Consider the following 25,363-nt stretch of genomic DNA (forward strand, 5'->3'; position numbering starts at 1 on the left):
GACAAAGAACCCACACCATTAAAATGAACGCTTACGCAAACGAAAAAAAAGGACCTCTTTGAAGGCCCTGTTTTCGTCTTCGGCTTCACCTCGAACTACATATCATTTTAAAGGCTTGCTGGTGCATCTATGAAAACGCTGCGGTCTCTTGCCTCATATTGGACAGTTTGGTTTGTCTTGTAACAGGAAATGGACCAGCGTTGGGCCTGAGGGTCTCAACCTATGAGACTAAACTCGTGAAAATTAAGTCTCGAGGCCGCAGCCAAAAGACTAGGACGAGAATTCCGGACAAAGACGGAATTGGGAAAAAAAGAAGAGTGATAGGTTACAAAACAAGTGATCTGGCCATGGTCCATAGTTTTTAACTTCTGAGTTCAACAACGGAAGTAGATTCGAAGCTGTGGGCCCCAGAAACCACATCGATGCTCTTTGAATAGTGAGTCATCCAGTGGCAAAGGTGTTGTAATAATGTTAATGGCTTTTGCTGGTTGCACACAGAGAGATCTGGGGATCAGTGGGACGAGCTATGCCGAGGCACTGCCGAAGCCACTCCGGTTCAGTGCCGTAGCCCCCCACCAGTTCTCAGTCCCCCGAGGTGCCCCCCCCCCAAGAAAAAAAGCGGATGAATGGATATCGAACAAGGCTAACAAAAACTTGCCCCAAAAAACCACACCACTGAAAGCTGGTGCCCCCCCCATAAGATGCTGGTTCCCCCTTTGTGCCCCCAGTAAAATCTTAGGTACGCCACCGCTCCAGGTAATATTAGAATCGGACTTTGGCTTCGTGATGACTCACCTCATCGTTAGCCAAGCCGAAAAGGATCAGATCGAACGGGATGGCCGCCAGCACGTCGATAACAAACCAGCCCTTTAGGTAGTGCTTAGCGATCTTGGCCGGGTCTGACACCACCTCCCCCTTCACGTCGTCGATGAAGGTGGTGCGGAAGTTGATGAAGATGTCCACGATGAACATGATGTCCACGATCAGGTCCAGAATGACCAGCGGCTCGGTGTAGCTGGAAGACAGCCCTTCTCCGGCCCGCGTCTCGGCCTCCTTGTTGAGCTTGGCCCGCCGCTCGTCGTCGTTGAGGAGGAAGGCGGCGGCGTAAGGCGTGAAGATGGCGGTGTACACGACCAGGAGCAGCACGAACCAGTCCCAGACGGCCTTGAAGGGCGAGTAATGCAGGATGGTGTAGTTGTGGAGTTTACGGCTCCGCAGTTTTTTGTGGTTGATCTCGTCCGAGGTGAGCCGAATCACCTGTGTACGGAACAAAACAAAGCAAAAAGGAAAACTGTTACTTTCTAACAACAGACCTCCCTATTTCAAACTCGTAGGCGAAGCTTTTGCCTGCGACAGGTTGGCAAACTATGGCTGCCCGTCAGTACAATTGCAGACAAAAGACCAAATCAAGAAATTGTCCTAGAAATCTAGAGCAGCTAAAAAGCAAATAGTAGAAGGTAGCCATCAACTAATAAATGGAAATTATTCCCTCCTGACAACATATTGAACATACAGTGCAGTGCATTTTGCACTGGGTGTCTTGATGCCCAAAGGTTATCATACTGTAGGCAATGTGAAGGGTCTACACCAACCGGTTGAGACCATGATAAAAAGTACTCCACATTTATTTTCTCTCATTTCCGCATTCCTATTCCCAACGCTCCGCTTTACTCAGAAGCTTCTGGAGTGTTATATCAGGCAACCGCAAAGGGCACAAACACAAAAAACGAAACACTCCAAAACCTTCGCCTAAAAAAAGACAAACCTTGAAAACGCTCGTGGAATCTGGTGGAGCCTTTAGATAAGTTCCACGTGAATGATAATGGGAACCGAATCCGGATCACAAAATTTAATGAATCTTCGACTCCACTCCGATCAAACTTTCCCAAGCTAGTCACATTACAGAAAAAAAAAACTACACTGCAAAATTGCCTACCACATGGTTTCAATTCAGCGCCGCAGTTCTGTGGTGTTTGTACACTTTGAAAGTCTTCCTCAGGCCACAAGGGGCGAGCAGAATAAAGGCATCTTTCCATATGCGCGTCAACACTTGCGCCAAGCGTTGCCTATCTGTCCAAATCGCCCCCGGTGCAATTTTGAAGGCCGAACGCAACGCACACGCGTGTTATGTTAATGTAGTCGATTTTTGTGTATGTGAAAGTGAAACGCACGAACGCATCGTGTACACGCAACGCTCCCTGAAACGAACATAATGGAAAGGCGCCTTTAGAGTCGTTTTGTTTATTGCGGGATACAAACGCAGCGGATTTTGTTACCCGTGATAAGGCATCTGATAAGGGGACTTTTTGTTAGGGCTATTTCTTCCGAGACGCATCTATTGCTTGAACTTTTAAGGCACAGCCAAAACATCCCGAATGCAGACGTGGCTAAAGCTTTTTTTCGCGTTGACGTCTAGAGCAAAAGGTTTTCAATAAGATTTCTTTCTCTCTGTAAAATGATGGATGGGTATTTTTCCCCTCTCTCTCGAGCTGTGAGTGATCTCCAAAATTACCTCTTTTAGCCTCGGAACTGACGGCCCGTTGAGTACCACGATCCTTCTCGACTATAAGCCCAGAGGGTCTGGAATAATCACGCCGTGGGGCCCTATCACTTTCAGTCTCTCTTTCTAAATCCCAAAATTAATCACTACGAATGAAATGAAGGTCCCCCCCGGGACTCGAATCTGTCACTTTCCTCGACTGTTGCCTTTTGGCTGATTTTGGCTTTCATAACTGCATGGTGCCGAGAACCATAGGGAAAGGGTACCTTTCTCTCTGAGTAAACTGGTGTGTCGTCTATGCTCTGCACACGGCACAACGCCTGCCGGGCTGTATGTTGTGTGCATACTTGTGGTGGTTGAATATTGGCACAAAATGTAACAATACCACATCGTCATCTCTGCAGTGCGCAGGGCAAAGTTCTCAAATCCCCAATGCACGTAAAAGGATGCCACTTCAACCGATTATTTCAGCCGTGCCGTTCCTAAGCAAATTTTTGTGACTCGAAAAAGGCATCTGAGACTCTTGGTGGCAGCAGACTTTATCAGCCGTTGTTAGTTGCCCGCATGCTCGAAACCGCCTGAGCTCGGGTTGCAAATCACCAATTGGGCCGCGTCATCGACATTCCCGTTGGACACAGTTCCGGCATAGAATCACTAATGTGACACAATGTGGAGACTGGGCTTGCCTGTTATATCGATTAAAAGCAAGAAATACGCGAGATAATTATACACCCTGGAAATCTCACCAAAGACATACGCTAAACATACAAGGAACCGAGGATAACCTGCACGTCACGAAAAGGCAATCATGTAGAGGCACACCATTCCATGCATCTCAATTCATTTGGGAGGTATGCTTTGGCCTTCTCTTATTTTAAAGCTCAAATCTACAAAAAGTCGGGTATTTTCAGATAAATTCAGCCCGACAAACAAAAATGGAAAAAAATCGATAAAGCTGTACCACCTTTTTCTTGACAACGGTGGAAGAACAGTCATATAGTCAACTTTGTTACTTCTCGAGCGTTTCGGAGTCAATCGGATTAAAAAAAAAAAAACAAACCTTCTAGGTCCTGCACTTCTCACTGCATTTCAATGCACTTTCAACTTCCCAGGCCACCAGTCCCGCCAAGCCTCGAACGGCTTACAGGGGAAAAAGGGCATGATACCGTAGGACGAAATTTAAGAGGTCAAGCAATTTCCCAACCCCGGACGGAGAGAATTAAGCCGTCTGGTAACGACTGAACATTCTGTTTTCTTTGTCGAATTAGAAGGAATAGACTGAGGCCGCGGTAGATTAAATGACCCGCAAGCCAGAACTGAAGAGGACTTTCTACCGACCATCCTCTTTGGTGAGTATTAGGACACGATCTGTCCTAATGCGATCTGTCGATTTGAGTATATGGAGCGCCAAGAGGGAAGAAATTGGGGCAAGTGGACGGAGAGAATTACAACTCAGTACAAGATGGCGTTGCAGTGCGCATACTATGGAATATGACAGAATCAGGTATACGACACAGGCCGTTTTTCAATACTCAACCTCTGCTCCGTCTCAGGCTTCAACTGTTTTTTAACTGGCAGAATTTGAAGCTGTGAGCGCAGTAATTAGTCTAATAGTGCCACAAAACATCAAATAAGATGCAAGAGAGCCAGAAGTTACAGTAATCCAATTTAATTTAAACGCTTCAGGCCCACAATCGGGGATGGGTTTTGGGAACGAAACCTGAGACGGAGCCCAAGTCGAGTATTGGAAAAGGGCCATCGTATTGTGCTCGATAGACGAGGATTCGTATTGGTGCTATACGAAGTAAGGCACCGGGGATGTGCGTGTTTGTGTCGTTCATCATTCAGGACTCACAACTGTAACCGCTTATAATTGAAGGCTTTGCAGAATCAATGAATCGGAATACAGCTACTTTCCCATCGAGGAACATTCTGCGTGGCTCGTTTCGCCTATAATTATGTAGTCGCTGATGATTTCATCGTCCTTAATCTCGCGTGCACAAAGCACTATAAAAGTTCCGCGTATTTTCAATCGAACCCGGTCATCTTCCAATCAAATTAAAGCCATCAAGTACGGCACTCTAAAAACTGTCCAGAACATCTTGCTTCTCCACTGCTTTGATCCCGCTTTTACGTCAGTCACCCTTAGTGATCGTCATAAAACCCAAACCAACCCGACGTGATGAAGCCAGCTGCTTCTCAGAACGCTGAACGTCACAGGAAACAAATGTAGGCCCAACTCGCAGTGGAAAAGAACTTAAGATTTAGGCTTATGAAAGAGCTTTTTTCCCAAATCATGCACGACATCCCGGCAGCTCATAAGAGAGCTACAAAATAGGAACATTAGACGAAAATAACATTTTCAAGCGCACTCGAGTAACAACGCGACCGGGCTTGAACCCCCGCAAGACCCTCTTCCGCCTTCCTGCTCCTCGACTCAATTTGCAGCCCCTCGTCACAAATCCGCCAATTCTCCGGTAGTCGACCCACTGTCCCCGCGGCGTCACCGAGTGTACAGGCCGCGGCAGGGAGACCCGGTGTACAATTCCCCTTGCCTGACGCTGGTGCATGCGGGCGGGCAACTTCAGACGGTCCCTACGTACTAAGTTACACTCAGGTTAGTTACAATACCCGGGCCCAAATGTTATTTCGCCGTGGCACAGCGAAGTGAGGAAGTCCCAAGTTTCTCTGGGTTAAGATGCGAGATTAGAGATGTGGGTCAGTGATTATGAGCCCCGCGTACACAACTCGGCAGATCCGGATCAGTGAAAGTGCCGCAGCATTTCCCAATCGGCTCAGCATTTGGAGCGATTCTGAGAAACTTTGATCATACACAAGAGCGATTTTTTCCCGAACCATTCCCTTCCTCTCGCAGGCACTTTAATGTAGGGAGCTTAAAATGTTCAGGCAAGCAATTTGGCATCTTGGTTTAATGCAGCTCTATACGTTGAAAGTTAAAAACTACACAATCCTTTTAAACTGCAGCACATCGTGTGCCAATGTCCTTCGATTTGCTCTGTCGGTGGGTAAAAGTTATTTGACTGTTGGTAGTCATCACTGTGCACTTCTGAAAAAAAGGAAGTTTTCCAGAAGAAAAAAAATGAAAGAACGAGGTCGTCTGGATGTACCGACAAAGTCACACTTTTAAGTTTGCACATGCAATTCCATAATATGGAGCTTGAGGGGTTCGCGGTCCACTGAGCTTTGTAGGAAAACGCACACGTTTACAGAGTGCGGCGCCATCAGTAAAGGAGTCTGAGACAACAACACACGCTCATTCCTAGGGTGCAATCGAACGACCAATCGTAGCAATCAGCACGGCTAGTTTGCTAAAAACAGGTTTTTTTTATTTCCCCCATGTTCCAACTAATTCGTCACAGTGCATACGCGACCTTTCGCTGGAACAAGTCTGCCTCGTTCGGTAACTAACTAGACGGATTGATGGTAAGTCCGGTCCATCGATTTGCAAACCTGTGATGGTGCCGAATTACTCCTGTGAGGATGCGCTGCTTATTTCCACTCATTGCCCATTTGAACACAGCCTGCGTATAAAGCGAGAACTTGGAAATTGCTCGCCGGTGCCTCGCGCTGCGCTGGGTGCATGCTTTCGATGAGACTGTCACTATCATACTTATCATTGTCTGTCATCACCGCGTATGGCACTCGAGAAAATCGCGATTACTGCGCCATTGAGATGGGACATTTTCGAGGGTTTGATGGAGGTGGCGTGTGTAACAGCGGCGAGTGATGAGCGTCTGATTGCCGAGTGCCCCCGAGAGAAAGAGAAAAACAAACGGGGAGAAGAGGGGACGAAGGAGTTTACTGGTAATTGTCACGTCAATCTGCGGGATCGATGAGGCGTGGAAGAAGCCAGGGTTTTGCTTGCCTTGTTGCAAAATAAGCTATCTTGACCCGAATTGGGTTCAGTGACAATAATTAGGCTGCGGAGAAGCTGTAGGGTGACCAGACGATTTGGGATTTTTTTTATTTATTTATTTTTTTTTTAGTTCAGCGTTTCGTGTTTGCATCATCTGTCTTCACATTCCTGGCTTTGCAGTAATGATATATTTGTACCGTCCCAATTTCGGACTTATGATCCATTCGATGCAGCGATGTCACTTTCTTGAAGAGTCCCAATTCAGCCCCTAAATTCCACCAATATTCTGTATTCTCATTCCCTTGGCTAAACTATATTATAGGGAATAAACGCCGGTCTAGGTGCAACAGATCGCAGACTCCTTCCTTTGATGCACGACTATAAAGCCAACTGCTGACTTCGAAAAGGAACACCTGGTGGCGCTGTATAGCCTACTCCTTAGAGTCATACGAAATTTTCCAAACCCCGGCTTCAAATCTGGTTTGCTTATCAGGAGATGGCATATTCCCTAGATTTACAAAAACAATAGGTCGGTTGGATACTTCTGCTAAGGTTTATAGTTTAGAGGATTCTAATTTTGTTTGAACACGAAACTTTCAAAATGACCCTCCAACAACAGATTAAGCTGACCTGGAAACGGGGTCACAGTCTGGGATAAGACTGCCGTGAAGACCGTCAGGGTGAGTGGGTTCGTCTAATGGCGGAGAAGGGGTACGACAATAGTATGGGAACTGTGGCAAGCTCGCGTCGGAATGCACCTGAAGGTACGTTTACGCACTACCGAGCGGCTTTCCGACCGCGTCTTCACGGGAGTCCGTACTTTCTGAAGTGCCCACGTTAGTAGAATGCTTTAAATTCGAGTGATGCGACAATTATTTGACGACTATACGGTGATAGGAAAGGTTGGCCCTTTTGGAACTGTGGTGCCGGTTTATTGGAGGAAGAAGTTTCAGCCACGCATAATAAAGGTGCAGCTATGGGAACCTCGATGTAGCCACGGGCTGAAACAAGTTTTCTTTGTGTATAAGCACTTGGAATAGAGACCATGCGGAGTGATATTACAACGGTATATACCCGCCTTGAGCAGAAGCAACTTCTCATCGGTTAAAAAGAGCCATGACGGTCGGGAGTGTTCATTTGTTGGTAGCGATGCCACCGTAACGTGCCCATTTCATAGTCGTTCGTGAACCAGCGAAGTGAAGTTCCTACCAAAAGGGCCTCCGTTGCTAGGGAATTGCGCTCAAGACCAATAGGTACAAAAGACTTTTTTCTCTCTGTAATACCTCTGACTTTAAATTTCAAAAACTGCCTCAGTGGTAGCCGCTGTGCAAAAACACCCCCTCCCCCAAAAAGGGAGACACAAAATACAAGAGGAAAACATGTCCTTAGCATGGCAACGCAAGTTACCCTTGAAACCTACAAATAAGCGCTAATTAGGGCAATGGTATTCCCACACGGACTTTGCTGGCTGTGTATCGATGAACTAAATTACGTGACGCAGGCCAGAGAATAAAAGACCCGCCAAACGCCGGCCGACGAGCCGTTTAAAATATTTACTTAATTTCAATTATTCATGCTGCGTTACGCACGATTTTGCCCGAATCTGAAGTGTAGGGTATCAATCTGTCTCCAGTGCTTTTGTGCATGCCCGCCACTGAGAATGAATTGTGCGATAAAATGTCTTCTCGGGTTTCAGACCCAGTTGTCTACAATCGTCCCGTGCTTTGCATATACAATGGGCATGGCTTGAAACTCAAATGTTACGTAGTGTTTCTAATCCGGGCACGCTTGGGTAAGTAGCCAGTTTTGAGTTCTGGCAATATTGCTATTTTGAGCCTGGCTTCAATTTGTTTGTCGGAATATGATGTTTTTGAAATCTGATTGTTGGAAATGTTGAACGTTACACACAGGCCATTCAGTCTGGATTTAATGCACAGAAACGCGCAGCGGATGAAATTTCAGCTTCAAACGTTTCACAGATTAGTTTAATCATCACACATTTCCCCAAATCTCATTTTTATTTTTTGCTCTTTTGAAGACTAGCGCTGCCCAATTCTGTGAGCTCTTAATACCATGAGATAAATCAGAGGTGAAACAAAAAGCATTTCCTCCATAATCGGTATACAAAAAAGACTTTAGTTTACTTATCTGTGTATATTTCCGTTGACTTTGGTAAGCTACAAAATGAGACATCCACATTCCTTAAGATAGGAATTACACCCTTCGCCAATTGGGCTGCTTGAACGAACATTAAAATAAAAAGCAATTTTGTTAAAATTGTCGCTGCGAATGTATCCACTCTGCAACATGAGGGTGATCAGTAAGAACAGTGAGACCCTTGTCTGAGCAGGTTTGCGGATGTTCAGTCTCCTGTTTTCTTGGAAAATACACACTAGGTGAATGGTCCACTGTCTCTAATTACACTTCGTGGTTCGTGCACTTTTGGCAAGTCAAAAGCAATCTGCAGTTCTGTCCAGAAGAAACGCGTATACACAGCGTCTCATCGACAAAATTTGAGGCGATACATGTCCATTCGTTGCAAGATCTGTCGCAGACAGGGCACCAACCTCTTCCCAAATCGAATAAATTCTGTTGAGATGCACCGTACAAGGGGAATGTTTTTGGTAACAACGCGTCAGGGATGAGACAATGTGTATTGGCTCTGATGCTTCTGTCATAAATTGTGCGTTTAATAATTCATCGTTAATCGACAAGATAGCTTGAGAAACTATAGGTGTAATCGTCTTTTAGTAATAGTCTCACGGTACTATGGCCTGACTATTTGTTACAGAGGCAAATTTAACACCAGTCCACTTTGGGAATTTCATTAGTACAATTTAGATTTCATTATTCCAGATAAATTTGAGGTAACATTTCAGATGTATTATAATTATTTGAATAAAGTCTTAAATGTCGTTACTGTACAACACTGGCAGGCGCATACCACGGATCCACAGTAACCAGTACTAGGGGGACACCTAATCAAACAGATTTCAATATGAATAAAAACTAAGCAGTCCAACTATCCACAAAATGGCACCGACATTCTGATTCTCCGAGATAATATCCAGAGACTCACAATCTAATCTCATACCCTGACGACGAACACGCGGCAGGCGATTAGCCACAAGAAGCCGACATTTGCAAGCTGTTGTGTGCCGCACGTCTCCAATTTCATCGCAAGTGCCGCTCTATGCGTATCAAAACAGCTCAGTCCGAAAGGGGAAGTGGCGGAGCCCAAATTGTAACAGAGAAAAGAGGAAATCCAAAATGGCAGCGAAAACACGCCTTGCTATGAATGCTGGTCGATGTGGACGTGGTGAATGCTCATTTCTTCGAACGGCTTGTCCTCTTAACCTAGAAAATGAGAATGCATAGCCTTGACAACGGACTCCCTTGGCGTAGATCATTTTACCCCACATGACAAATTTCACGTGATCAAATCAACGTCGGCATAACGCCTTGACAACGGTTTCCCTTGGCGTAGATCATTTTACCCCACGTGGCAAGTTTCACGTGATCAAATCTCTAGGGACACAACCTAATCATGCCCTATTCAATCCCAATTGAGTTGATATTATTTCCACGGCGGGTATTTACCCTACTCACAGACGGGCGTCCCACTGGCAATACCACGATCTCTCCGAGTCTTCAACAAGGAGGAAGCATAATCTCCGTTTGTCAAGCATACGGGCGTCAGAGTAACTTTAACCCTGACCACCGAGGGAGCATTGAAATCCTGCATAACCTTGTCGGGTTCAGCATGGTTAGGGTCTGGCAAAGACAAGTCAAGGCATTCAGTTATATGCTTTGCATGCTGTCGGTGGCTGGTCGTCGGTGGACTTCTGGTAACAGCGCAAAAGCATGGAGAATAAAATTACAGACGCAAAAAAACCTCTAAAAAAACACTCTAAAAACTCCCCAGTCAGATTGATTCAGAATTTCAGAATTGGGTCCTATTCCACGTCACGGTGACACTTTTCCGGGTCAAATTATGACCCAGAAAGGGTCAAATACGACCCGAAAGGGTGTAAGTTTTTTTGGCCCAGAAAAGGTTCACGCTGAATGGGACCCAGTTCTGGGTCAATCTGACCCGGGAGTTTTTAAAGTGCATGCTAACACCTTGAAGTTGCATTGTCTGCACGCTGTACCGCGCTGCACTGAAACAGAACACGCAGAGTCTTCAAACCTCCACACGCGAAATCCACCGCACTGACACCAGAATTTGCGACAAATTGGCAACAGCAGTCACATTTGCACTTTCCCACACACCGCGTCCAGTCCTCTCAATCCAGTTACCGTTGCAGCAGTTAATAAATTGATCGGCCCCCCCTTATCCGGTTATGCATTCGGCAAAGCACCATTACACGTCTTCATTGCATAGATATTCCAACGGCTCGCGTCACAGTAATGTTCTTATTGTACCGCTCGCCGTTCCAGAAGATTAAATAGACTGACGTTCCTCTCTCTCCCTCTTTTTGGCGGGAACCCCTCGGCGCCGGGGCATTTCCGTAACATCTTTAGCTGCCACGTGTTTCTGTATCTGGTTGCGGTTTTATTAGATTTTGGCGCGCGGTGCAGCCCCGGCTGATGTGAGCGATTCTGCTTTAATATTCCTGTGTACTTTTCCCCTGCCTATGTGGGATTAAAGTTTGGGCGGGAAACCTCTGTCGGCTTCCTTTCATCTCAGGTGCGCGAGGAACTCGGCGATTCCGCTGACGCTGCATCCAGCATGTATATATATATTTTTTTTTCCCGGGCGGAATTATGAACAGGAAGGGCACCATATTAATGTATCATGGGTAGATTTTTTTTTGTTTGTCTGTTTCTTTTTTTGGCATTGACGCGAGGGGCAGAAGTGCGAATTTTGGAGCAGGATTGAACATTTGCGACACGCCAGTGCTCCACAGGCAGATGATCACACAATTCCGCTTTCGTCGACAACATCTAAAAGGGTCGTGCACAGTAAACCTGGGCCTGTGACTGCGGCAAATCACTAGAAGAAAATAGATTCCCCATCGTTAAGCCTGACTTACTCACGCCACTCCCCGTAAGGGAAATTAACCAAGCCACACTTGGCTTCAGTCTCAATAGATCCCAAAATCCAGTCGTGGATGTAAAGAGGTGTTAAGAAGATGGTTTACAAGGCTGCGTCATCTGAGCCCACAAACCCGCTCTTACAAAACCGTAAGAATCGAATGCTGACCCAACGGGGCGATTGTTATTACTCATGTATTTCAATCTCTCGAAGCCTTTCGAAGACACTCGAAATTAAAACCGCACACTCCCTTTCTAATCTAACCTACATTCGACGATGAGCTTGACAATGTGGCTAGTTTCAAGATGTATTTTGCATTGGGAAGATGTTAATTTATAACGCTTGTTTTTTTCAAAACCCAGTATTAATGTGGCTCGTGTTTCCCATTATTTTGGTACACGTTGATGATCATCACTGTGAGTTTTGTAGTAAGAAATTCCAAAACTGTTTACGCCTATTTTCATTCTGAATAAGAAACAACCGCTCTAGACTTCGAACAGTTAAAGCGCCAACGGGTTCTTGTGCCTTCTAACCAGGGAAAAATCTCATCGCAATAGTCTTGACGCACTGAAACGTAATATACTGAAACGTAAGACAAGAAGGTAAAGACATACAGTGTTCATTCCCAGGCAAAACCAGGGCAAAAGGATGTTTAAGAAGTACTGCAAGAGGTTCGATCAACAAGTGTTGTTTCCACAGAGAGGTCTCGTTGGTGTTGTACGAAACTGGCCCTCTTTTTATACCAAGACGCAAGCACACCCATTTCATGTTTCCTCTCCACAAACCTCAATTCAGTGTCTCACATTTTCAGGCACCGGAGGTGGTGTTTCCTCAGCCTCGATCCCACCAGAGTCTTCTACCCCTGTGCGCTTCTGAAATTTGCACCAGTAATCGATCGAGCCGTCAGGGAAGGGTCCCCTTAACCGGCCCACGGGGACCCGGGACTGACTAGAGGGTTCTATTTGGGCAGCCGAACCGCGGTGGGATGACTGTTGTTGAACCTGGACCACAGAGGAAAATGTCGCTACAATATCACGGACCCATTAGCTCATCTCAGTATGTCGCTTGGAGTTACGGTTATTCCTTGCATCAGTGAATCCCAAACTCCAAAGTATCTGCAACTTGGTTGTGACGGCTTTTGATCAGTGGAGGTGTCCCTATGCAAGCCTGGACGGCAAAGATTCAAAATCACGTCTCAGCAGCCCCGAGCTAAAATTCTCAACAGGATTTGAGAATTAACTCGTGACGAGAAAAGGGTTTTTTTTAAATCATAATATGCTGCATTTGCGATTCTGGGAACATTTCGAGGACGCAGGGGGGGGGGCAATATTTACTACTATACTAATGAACAGACCGATTGCGCCTGATAGGTCAAGTGACCTATTGTGGATAGTAAATATCAGCAAACATGGCGTCCAACAAAAGGAAAGTGTTTCATAAGTATCATTCACCAAATATAAAGCCGACGGTAGGTATCGTACTCAGACTACTGGTGTGCTTGGTGCTAGGCCTATATACCGTAACTGGGCTGTATTGTTTGCAAACAACACTCAAAACACACTCTGCTACGGGGTTGATACCCGCTAGAGGTCACATGATTTAGAGGGCACAATCAATCTATTCTTTGGCAAACGAAATCTCACCGAATGAGTGCTGTTTTAGTCGGTGAGCAGATTCGTCACTGACAAAAGCTTGATCTGAAGATAAACATTAGGGGAATTCAGTCCCGTTAAGAGGCAGTAACAGACAAACAAAAATCAGAGGCATATTTTCTGCAAAAACAAAAAAACAACCATTGTGTAAGAACTTGGATGTGTGAATACGCTCCAAACACTGTAACGTTCTCGAAACATCGTGGGGTATACGTTGGACGAATGGTAATGAGGGTTATTTCTGAAATCGACTGGCTGCCGCAAGGAGTAACACGCACGTCTATGGGAAGTGGCTCCCATGAACAGTGGCAGCCATAACATTCTGACACAGCTGCAATGGAACAACCAACGCAGTTTTCGCAGCCTGGTTTCCGCATCATCAGCGCCACAGGCACAAAAGCGTGGGGGCCTTGTGACCCGATGACCTACATATCTGCTGCGTGACACGCGCACTAAATGGACCTCGTCCAATTATCACTAAAACAATACGCAAGCTGTCGACTGTTTGTGATTAAAAGAGTCGCAATAACAAAATGCGAACCGTCTCGAGAATTGAAAAGTGCATGTCTTTATCGCCGAGCCACTCGAATTATTCGACACGGCAGATGTAGCTGGCTGCTGTCACGAATCGAAAAAAAATACTACTACTACTACTAATAATAATAACAATGGGAGACTTCGAGACGCTTGGTGGCGACAAACATACCGGTCCTTTTTACCAGTTCTGAGCACGCGCGCGTTGTTTTGAGCAAAGGTGCATACGAACACCTTGGAAATTTGCAAAAAAAAACTATGCCCTGAAAGCTGATGAAATTCCCGCAAACAGAACGTGATCTTGCCAGAGTGATGGCAATCAGTAAAGCGGAATGATTCTACTTTTGGTAGACGGCTCTTCAATAAATCATTGCCCTAAGCGTCTTCATATTCGCCGCCTTAAGGGCCCCAAGATTCCAAATTGATACACAAATTCACGCCTATCGGGCGTGGTGCTAAATGCAGACCCCTTTGAGCAAAATTTGCCAACTTGGAGGTCAGTTGGTCCATTTCCCGTCCCTCTTCTTATCTGAATTGACGTGGAAGAAAACAGCTCAAAAAGTAGACTTTACAGAGGAATGTCACAATTCACCGCTGTAGAGAGTGATTGTATCTCCGGGGAAAGTAGAAAACTGTTGCTTGGAGGTGGAAGTAACTCGCACACATCAACAGAAAAAGAAACCTTTGGGAATGTGTGAATATCGATTTTTTTTTCTGGCAGTACAAAACATCAATGGACAAGTGCAAAATAAGAATCCTTCACAATATTAAATCAGCCATTGATCGAGAGTGAGATATTATGAGTTGTTTACCCAAACGAGAAGAAACAAAACAAACAAAACAAACAAACAAACACCCCAACACCCCAACAAACAAACAGACAAACAAACAAACCAAAAAAGGTGCTGTAATCGATGCCTGCTCAAAACGTGTACTCTTGCTTTAAAATCCATGACAAATTTTATTCCTCCACGTCGTAAATGCTTTCTTGACATACCGCAACCATCTCGGGGACCACTTAGTACGATTTTGGCTGATCTGTTGTAACCTTTTTTATCCGAATTACTTTTTTTGCTACGTATCGATCCTCCACGTGCATGATGCCACACTGCAAAAACTGTGGCGCTGATTTAACACCCCGGGTGTTACCAGAAGACTACACCCAGTCTGGTGTGGGCCTATGATGACACTCAGAAATCTAAACCAAGTCAGTACCACTGCATCTTTTTCAATGTCCCTCAATAGTAAACTGTGCAGTGAATTGCGGATGGCGATAGATAGCTGAGCTCGAGTCAACTATAACATTATTACGTAAACTACGCTTCGATGCAAACAGATGTGATAAACTTTATTAAAACTTCTGCACCTTATCTTTAACACCCTGGGTGTTATCAGAGGACTAAAGCACACTGAGTGTAGTCCTCTAACATCAATTTAACACCTTAGATTTTGCAGTGTAAAAAAGGGGGGCGGTAGAAGCCCTCATCTCCCATTCAAATGACAAAAGATCGCTCTGGCCATTGAGCGGCACAGAACCGACGTTAATAAATGACTTCAAGTAATTCTTGAGGTCAAAGCTCGAAGACTGCTTTTCAATTCCAAGTGTTGTTGTTCTGTTGTTGTTATTGTTTTGTTTTGTTTTCTTATTTCTCGTAGCGTTTGTTCTTTCAGTCACAGCTACGGATCTTCAACCTTCAACACAAGTCACAAAGAAAATTGGAAATTCGCGATAAAAAAATAAGAGAACATGCCACGTTGAAAATTGCTTTTAAAATACTTCACAAAATATTAACCTGGGCTTGGACAAAAATCTTTCACACAAGACTCACTGTTTCCTGCTTAAAAATAACGTTTGGACGTTATAAGCTTGGTTCAGAAGCGTTTTTGAAGAGTACGATTTCCACTTTAACGCCCACACTGCATTACAAAAAAAATACAATCCACTCTTGCGGGGCCAGGCAACATTTAGCAATACCTGCACCTTGTCGCTTTTTTCATCGCACTAGTCCGGCAATTCGCTCGCCTCTCGAGGATTTTTTTTCCGGAGTAAACAGCTTCGGCACGTAGGGACGGCAGATAACAGAGAGCATGCACGGGTGATACGCGATGAGCCTCGGCGCATTTCTTGGGTGAACGCATCCCTATTACTCAGGCCATTACAGCGAGCGTTCATCCGAAATGAGTTAACTAAAGCTCCCGTTCCGACGAGGCATCTGGCAAGGGAATGATCCGGAGGGGTAAAAGCGGTACCGGACTGCGTTTTCCTTTGAGCGAAAAGCACCATCAGGCGCAAGTATACAGCCACGAAACGGAAGTGCGATTAATCCATGGGGTTCGATAGATCCTTGCATGATTAATGAAAGAGTACATGTCAGTAACTGTCATGTTAGAAGTTGATACATTATATTCATGCCCGGAATCGAGTCCTGTCCAGGTACACAGAAAGGCAAGCAACTTTTCCCACAAGCACGGGGGGGTGCTGCAGAGCAAAGAGGGAACACAAAACAAGAAAACCTGGGAGTATGCAGCTCATACAACCGAATATACGTCCTTGAAGAGCAAAGGTCCTTATTAAAGGGCATGTAAAGTGAAGTGGGTTTCATTTGTAATACTTTCTATTCTTCCCAAATAAACAAAATATCTTGGCATTATAAAAAGTCTCATTGGAAATACTCATTTTTCATAATTTACTGTTCACAGCACATCTGCTTTTATTCTAACTTGACAACTTTCACAGCCGCCAAATTGTTATATGTGCGTTTTGTAAATAAGTGCTCGGACAGCTGAATGGTAGAAGTGAAGTCTGGATCCTAGACATCCAAGAAAGTCGTTGAGAGTTTTGGTACAAGAGATGTCGTCTACTGGTGCCTGTGTGCTCCATCGTACATGCAGTTGCCAAAAGCACTCCGATCTGGGCCCCCCCCTACAAAAGATGATAAAACGGCTCCACCAAACACGTCTCGCTGGATATACTTTGGGGTCCAGTTTCACCAACATTATTGTTCTAAAATCTGTTTTCCTCCCTCAAGAAAGACTGTTTGATTGATTCCACCAGGGGCACAGGCTAAAATAAGTGAGACACAGTCCTCTTTAAAAAATGAGGCACAATATTACGAGAATTTCATTACAAGAAATGCCGAGTCACTTTCGATTATGTATCGCCCACGGGGGTGATATCGAGTTGTCCGGTTACGGTGTGAGGTAGGCCATCAATCACATGTAAACTCAGACGTACATGTCGTAATCACATGCAGCACAGGAAGAACTCTGGCACTTCCTATGCCACGTTCTAAATATTCTGGTTCTTCGTATGTGACTTTTATCCGTGCTTTCTTCTTCTTTAGAAACTCTGAAAAATTCTCTTGAGTTAACACCTCTGTTTCCTTGACTTACCTAATTTCCAGGCCAAGGCGTGAGATATACTGATTTATTGTGAATCTTTTTTTTCGCTCTTTTAATGTCACTTTCTAATTTCTATTTAAAAACGTATAACCCTACTGTTTAGTTATTATGCGTGATGATTTGTCTCAAAAATAGTTTCTGGTGGAATTTTTACCAGATTCCTATATAATTATATAATATCGTAGAGAGACTTCTTAAATGTCTTTTGAACCAGGTCTTTCAAAGAGAAGATTATGACCTCTACATTTTGTAAAAGGGAGTTTTAAATTCTTGACATTCTGTGCAACGTGGTACGCTTACTCTCTTGACAGAACTGGCTTCGGCTCTCAGCAAATTTGGTGATCTTTTGGCCTGGCAGTCTTCATTTGATCGTTCTCATCATTTATTGCAGCAAAATGTAAAAAAATCCCAGCAATTTTTGTGGAACACTGGGGTTCATCGATGAGAATGACATAACAGCTTTGTTCATGAATGTGCAAATCATTGGCATAACATCGAAAAGGCTCCAAAATACAGGTAAAAAGTAGCAAAAAAAATACATACATAAAAAGCCAACAAACGAAAAAGAACGATTGCTACGGAAAGAGCCCGGTTTGATTTAGCACCAATTATGAGGCGACGGGCGCTCAATCTCCAACTCTGAAGAAAAACTGAATATAATGTTGTTCAACTTTGCAAATTTAATTCTAGACCCCCCCCCAAAATGCGAGACGTCACTCAAAATCACTCAAACCATTCGACTCACAGGCTTACAGAAAACTCCTGCTATGTGACATTTCAGTGGCTTCTCTCGCTTACTAATGTCATTACCTTTTCCGCATCAGCGTTAAGTCCCATGACAATATTTTATTTAATTATCGGGAAAGGAAGAAAAAGACTCAAACAAAAATGCAGTCTTTTTCTTAACGTTTCTTTCTGGGCCTGCAGCAGGCCGCAGGCGCTCTGTTATTCCTTTCAAAATGAATCTGAAGACATTCCACTTAGGCAACTTTGGCTTGGCGCAGAAGGTTGGCATTGTGTCGCGGAGGAGCGCCTTTGTCACCAAAGAACAATATCGAAACAATGCAGAGAATATGCTTAAAAAAGGTAACTAAGTACTTTGCGTGTTGTTTTGCCCTGCGAGAATGGCTGCGCAGTGATTTATTGGGAAATTCAATTGTGTGGTTCTGTCACAACAAAAGATGACAGCTGATGAAAGGGACGCAAGAGTCTTGGCAGCGACTTGTCTGCATTTATCTTTCCATCACGATTTTTATTTGCCAAGGCCAGCACTTTCCCCACCACAGACTGTTCTCGAACACAGAAACTCACCTTTTGACCAGAGAAGACCCTTCTGTCCTCTCCAAATCTGACATGAGGACAAAGTGAGAATGAGATGGGGAGTTGCTTGTAATGTTTTACGCGAGAACCAAGCGTTCGATAATGCAGAAAAGCAATCAAGGCGGCGTACATGTATAACGCGCTTTCCATGGATGATATTCGCTTGACAATTAGGGGGAAATACACGGACGAACATACTAAGACGTATTGTCAATCGACGCACGCTTACATGAAGTTTTCGCAACCATTAACTTGACAGTTCTGACGCTTAAAAGAGGTAACTCTATCCATTTGATGTAAACTATGGGACAGAGAGACCCCCCTGTGTTGGTCATCGTTATACTGGTATCTCAGGAATTCTTTTCAGACATCTTGAGGGGATGATTTAAGTAACAATAGGCTGTAGGAATTGGACTTGTTGAGGGACCCCTCTGCCTCATTTTGTGCCTGGTGTATCTCTATCAGAAAATAACACCTGTCATTCATTATTTTCTCCTTGTTAAGCTAAAATGTTTGAAATACCACCCCAGGCTTTGGAAGCAGAGACAAGTCTTACAACGACGGCCGCTCTGTTGGAATAATACTGAACAACAGCTCAAAGTACCTCCACCAAAATTAAACTACAAACGCCGTCGAAGGAACAAGTCATGCAAGGAAGCACCCATCAAAGTTCACACGCGCAACTTTTAGTGAGCTTGTGCAGACGGCCTTTGCATCAGCCAATCAACCCTGTGCAAGAGCGCATGCGCAGTTTCAGTTCTAACCAAGAAACCATCTTGAAATACGGGTGTTGATTGAAAAGGGAAATATCTCCGGGGGCTATGAAACAAGGAGAAGAGAAACCGTCTTCACCAGCGTGAAATTTCATCCGAGAAGTTCATTAACGCGGCAGGTATCTCTCAGCAATCATCCGATGGTTAATCTCGCGGATGTTCCGCTGCCGGGCGCGGCCGGCTGGGGCCGACGCCGCCCAACCATCGATCGCGTTTGCGGGCGACCTTCGCAGGACTTTGAAATTAACATCGAACAGATGTTCGGTGGGCTCACGACATTCGATCGGAATCAGGGAAGCAAACCCGAGAGCATTCCGGCCCACCTGGTTAGCGGAGGGAGATGATCGGTCACTATGAGCGGGGGGGGGCTAGATCGCTGTATTGATCCGTGACCTTCGGTAGACAGAGATAATGTCCATAAAACTGACGGTACGTCGTGTTCACAACCGCGTCAGAAAAGCGGCCCTGCGCGGGTCTCTTCTTCAATGCGGCCCCAGCCCTTGGGAAATCTATAAATGAAATGGAAAATGCTGCTCCAGAGAACTGCCCTCGCTAAATCAGACTATTAAACATCGCATAACGGTGAAGCTGAAGAGAAATCCCAGATTGCTGTAATTCTAAATGCTCCATATTCAGGTTAAAAAATGCAGACTCAAAAACTTTCGGATAAATTTCCAGGAAAATAACCACAACTGTGACTAACGATCTCCCAATATTTGAGAAACCTAGCTTTGCCCTGATTGTATGCCTGTTTTTTTCACAAACTTTTTTTTACCCGTAGAAGCTAAATTGAACCAAGTGTTTTAATATACACCAATGGCATTCGAACACATGTAGTGCCGGTACGTATCCAATATTCATCAAATCATTTTTTCCTTTTCACAGGCAATTCTCGCTGTCTTTAACGACTTAGATCTACTTGAAAAATCAATGCTCCTTCAGTAGCTTCGACAGACACTTGCGCCCGCGCAACTATTTCTTTTTTCGTTTTCACAGCCCAAGGCGTACACTACACAAATTAATATATGCAGGTTTCTTGCGCGCGGCAAATCTAGATACAAGCGTACTTGACCGTGCGGCCGCTGAGTGTTTGTCTCGCCAGGCCCAGCAGGGAGTCGGGCATTATCCTATCTCTGCCCTGTATCTCGATGTTTCATTCCCGTGAGCCGTCGTTTCCCGGTCATTGCCTCTGCGCTACGAATCAAACTACCGCGTCCACCACAACCACCACACGTGGCACAAAATGCTGGCAGCTACGCGTTGTGGAGCCCTTTCCCATTTTCCGTTGAAGACATCGGAGGCTAATCTCAACTACAGAAGTGGCATTTCGAATTTGTTTTTCTTGTTGGCGCTCGAGTATTGACGAGAGCAACTTCGATAATCCTCCAACACTGAACATCTGCCCTTCACGTGAGCATCATCAAATGTCCCAAGTGCAATTCACATTTTCGTAAGCCAAGATAAAATATAATACATGGATAACATTCCATCTTTTTTTCATTCATTGTGACGGTAAAGGAACCCTTACCGAGTACCAGCTGCACAGGGTCTATTTATACATACATGTGCTAGCCTGTCACATAAATTACTGTCACTCTATGCTGATGGGGTTTTGAACATTTGATCAGTGGTATTCTTGCGAAAAGGTTAATTTCATAAATGTCATATCATTTGCAACACGTGAACTCAAGACCTTCTCAAATGGTCGAAGCATGTGCAATTTCGGAACATCAATTCTTTGTCAGCACACGGAAGTGTTATGCCCACTAGGGCACCAGATCCACTCAGTGGGCGATCGAAGATACTAGAACCCACGGGGGCAGCCTTATATCAAGCAAGTTGGTGGGTCGAAGTCATCTTCACATGCGCCTTTCGAATGTCTAATACGCCTTTTTTGGGCAGTAAAATTTGAATAGAATATGGCACATTGAGTTCTTAAAATTCACGTGAACATAACAATTTGAATTCTCCATACTAAAAACACTATTGCTATGCTTCGTGGTGTGGTGCAAGCTTTTGCTTGGTTACGTAAGAGGGCGGCTTGCGACAATAGACCAATTGCGTTTGCTAAATCAGGTGACCTATCGTGTGTGTATCAACCCCATAGCAACGTGTGGTTGAGTGTTGTTTTCAAACAACAAAGCCGATTTATGGTGCAGTACCCAGCACATTAGTAGTCTGAGTACGGTACCTATCGTCAACTTTATTTTTGGTAAATGATACTTATGAAACACTTTGCTTTTAAGTTTTAGTGGACACCGTGTTTGTTGATACTGAGTACCCACTATAAGTCACGTGACTTGGCCTGTGCAATCAGTCTATACACTGTTCTTCGTAGATAAGAAGGGTGCAAATGAACCAGTCCATTCCAGAGATGGCGGTTGCTATGCAAAAGCTTGCCCGGAATAATGATTTATAGTAAAAGTGTCTCTGGTCTCGGGAATTAAAATTGTTACGTTTATGTGTAATCAGATAACACAGTGTACCAAATTGTATTCATTGTTAACAATTTTAACTTGCAAATGGTTTACTGCACGTATGCCGCAACTGCAAATCCTATCAGGCACGATGTTTTCCCACAGGCTATAAAAGTACAGTACCAGCAGCACAAAGCGATATACGTACGCAGCGCGCGTATGTGACGTGACGGGTGCAGCGGTCCCGAAATTGGTGAGCTCTTGAAAGGAGCGACATCACTATAGGGAGAAGAAGTGGCAAAATGTCATCCCGTGTGAAGTTTGAGGTGACGTTTGGAGGGTTTTTTTTTTGGGGGGGGGGGCACAAACAAGTCGCAAAGTACCCCCACACCCCTCCAACACCGCTTGTCTTGTCTAGTTTCCAACTCGCTGACGTAGTCTTCACGGAATTCGTGCACGCATTGTACAAGGGGCAAGAATCCTGACCACCGTATTAATGTAATTTGTGGTCGGTCAATCACCATATCCAAATGTCTCTTATTTTGGTATACCCCTTTGAAAACAATTGCACAGAAGCAATGCTGAGGGAAATCGATATAAATAGACCATCCTCGTCCGTGTAATGACTTGACAGCAAGGCTGGGTTTATCCACAGGCTCTTTATGCGATGTACATAGGAATTCGTACGCAATTAGCAGACCGGCACAGCAACATCGACGTGGTTTCAATACGCGATGTCAGCCGTCCTCTTGTCCTCGAGCAACGGCCGCGCGGCATGTTGTGCTAATTGCGGTTCAACGCCCGTCAATATGCTGCCATGTTCCGTCAGTGCCACTGTCTCTATTCACGGCATGACTTCTTTCCGGTTTTTCTGCCGTGGGATTCTGTCAACGGGCATGACAAGAATAGCTTCCATAACCTTGCTTGCGGTTAAACACCGCTTAAGAAATAGCTTACTTATGTACACTGCAAAGTCGCCTCGCGTTTGGATGCTTTTCAAAATAAAAGCTTTGGGCAAATCGAACGGGTAAAAGTCATCAATCATATTGTCAACACTCTGTGTAAAAAATATTTAGTGACGGCATGCTGTGCAGACAATGACCAAACTGGCCCAATCAAACCTGTTTTTTTTTTTTTAATTTGAGTACAATTATTTCAAAGATGGATTTGTGCCGACAGCCGACGCTGGCAAGCTCGGTGGTCAAGTGGTTAAAACGTTTTCACCAGTAAGCAGGAAGACATGGGTTCGAGTCCCACCCGAGTACGACTGTGGTATTTTTTTACAAGCCTTCGGGGGCATACACTGAGTATAAAATGTTGAAATACACGTCGGGCAGGGCAAAAGTTAATCGAGTACATTACTTTAACACAAGTTCCTGTAATGTTACCTATACCCTGAAACGTGTTTCGTCTACTTTCTTTTTCATTTCAGAACACGATCGCAATTCAGCAATAGTGAATTAATGCTTCTTTTAATTTTGTTTCTTTTACTTTTAAGATGAATGTTTCACTTAATGAGACATGATGAAGGATGGTCGCGGTAATGGTTTTTAACAGAGCAATCATTTGACATTACTAAGAAAAGTGACATTAGCCTGATAAAATTTCGCAAAAGGGACGTCGGGCATAAGTGACTGGAAACGTTACCACCTCCTATGTATGAACCTCCTGCAGGCGACTGTGTAAAGTAACTTCGCCCTGAAGATAACGACATTTTGTGCCGGTGGTGTCGGATATCACTGGAACGCTCTGCCCCACGGTCGGGGAGCCGAAAGTGCGATACCTGCCACGTGGCGAACTCCGAGTGACGGACTTGAACACCTTGGCTTATTTTCAAAGCTCAAGCACAGGAACGAGACAATCATAACAACAGAATTGGCATTTTGGTTGAGCGGTGCGAGACTGCTTACGACACTGGCAAAACCAACACCGACAACGTAATTGCATTGCACACTTCGCCATCTCCGGGAGGCTTTTCCTTCGCAATGTTTCGAATACAATGTCCCCCGCACCCCGCGCCAGACGAGCGCAGACGAAGTAACCCATGACCAAGGAGCAGCAATTTTCACACCGTAACTCGTCAACACAATCGGGCAGAGCCCATCTAGAACGCATCCCGCGTGGGCATGGTCACGTGACCGTACGGCGCTTTCTGTAAACTTTACACCTGGGCGAAAGGGCCCGCCAGGGCCCACAGTAACACTATCGCGGGCTCCGTCAGTGCGCAAACAGCGCACTGCGACACCCAATCGCGCATTAAAAGCAACACGCTCTGGGTAAATATTTCAGCGATGTAATCGAATACATTTCTTATTTTCGCGCCATTTTTAGAGAACTCATTGACAAGGCTTATCCTCTGCCACGGCAGTGCTGCGCCCTTTTTCTGCCTGCACTTTTACCATTTTTTCTGGCAGGTTTTTCCGGCCAAGGTAACCGCAGTAAGCTTGCCGTGGGCAACGTACAGCAACTGACGCTTTCATTTTGTCTCAGATTTCAAGCTAAGAACAATCAGAACCAACCACAAAATAACATATTAAAATCGATACTTGCCCCGAGTTCTTGGGCACTGTTTCACTATTTATGGCGAACCTACGAATATTAACACAAACTCTGGTCGAAAATAATTATTTTTTTCTCCTGCCGCTTCTTCCTGGCTTTTGCACCCCGTAGGGAAAGAAAAAAAAAACTAAAAATAGGGAAGGCTTTGACTAAAAGACAAATACCGTGACTTGCTCACATTGTGTTCTGTCCGGATGGAATTGCCCGCCATCACAAATGCTCAGAACGTTGGAGAAAAACGATCAGTCATATCTGATATTTGATACACGCCACATTAGGCAAAATATGTGGAGACAGGCACGACAATAAAACATACGTTTTATACCTTGCATCTACATAAGAATATGTGTCCTATCAAGCTTATATAGGTCGGTTTTTAGTGCACGCATGGCAGATATTTAACAGGTGATGGGTACGTGAAATCGTTTAACGTCCTGTGTACAGATCTTCTGAGAGCATACATACACTGCATCTAACACCAGTTCCCAAACACGAGTCCTGAAAGAGCAGGCGATCGGGATCCGCCCCCACCCCTCGACATTGTTTCCAGCATCATTGCAGTGTTTATTTTTTTAGTTTCTGTGTTAGACCTTAAAGAGTTTTGAAGTCTTGTCTTCTGATACATTAGACACCACAGACCTCGCAAAACGGAATTTTTTCCCCCGAGACGTGTCAGTTAAGAACTTGATTTTTTCCCGTCATTTACGTGCACAATACATCTGGGGCTACACGCGTAAGGCCGTTAATTAACTATATAAGAACTGTTACATGTAAGACAAAACCCCCGTTTCGGATTGAAGAGAAACTCGATGTACTCTAAATAGTTATGTTTACATGCACGTCAGATTTGAAAAAAAAAATCTGGTATGGGACAGCTAAGATCCTAGCTGCGGATTCCACCTCCAGCTGGGAGATAAAAAAAAAATAGAAAAAAAAATGGCTCTTTTGAGGTTACCAGCTGGCAATAGCACCCAGCAGTAAAACAGGCGTCAAATAAAACCACAACAATATGAGCAACAGAATGCTTTGTCTATGAACAATTGAGAAGGAACACTGTTCTGTATGGTCGTATCGCTAGAAATAACATGCAATACTCTTGTCAACTGAGAACACTGTATATATTTATATGTTCATCCAGCAGCATTTAACAGCGCATTTAGCGCCAATTATAGGATAAAGTGACAGTTGAAAAGACCATGAAGAAATGTTCAGTTTCCAAGGTGGGAGAGATTCGAACCTGGGTCGCAGGGGTGGAAGGCGAGAAAAGAGCCACGACACCAACCTGACTCCC

The 25,363-nt window shown here is 44.6% G+C and overlaps 1 protein-coding gene across 6 annotated transcripts in view; it reads right to left on the reverse strand.

Moving 5' to 3' along the window:
- The window catches only part of LOC110983883 (potassium voltage-gated channel unc-103-like), a 158,626-nt gene that overhangs the window by 24,846 nt on the left and 108,417 nt on the right, over nt 1-25,363 (reverse strand). For all 6 annotated transcript variants that reach the window (XM_022243518.2, XM_087142162.1, XM_087142161.1 and 3 more), the window contains one exon: nt 796-1,257. In XM_022243518.2, coding sequence (XP_022099210.2) covers nt 796-1,257 — 462 coding nt within the window. The remainder of the gene's footprint in view (nt 1-795; nt 1,258-25,363) is intronic.

The sequence above is a fragment of the Acanthaster planci genome, linkage group LG10 (assembly GCF_054643075.1).
Source record: "Acanthaster planci isolate LZ-2023a linkage group LG10, COTS_SCS, whole genome shotgun sequence".
NCBI lineage: Eukaryota > Metazoa > Echinodermata > Asteroidea > Valvatida > Acanthasteridae > Acanthaster > Acanthaster planci.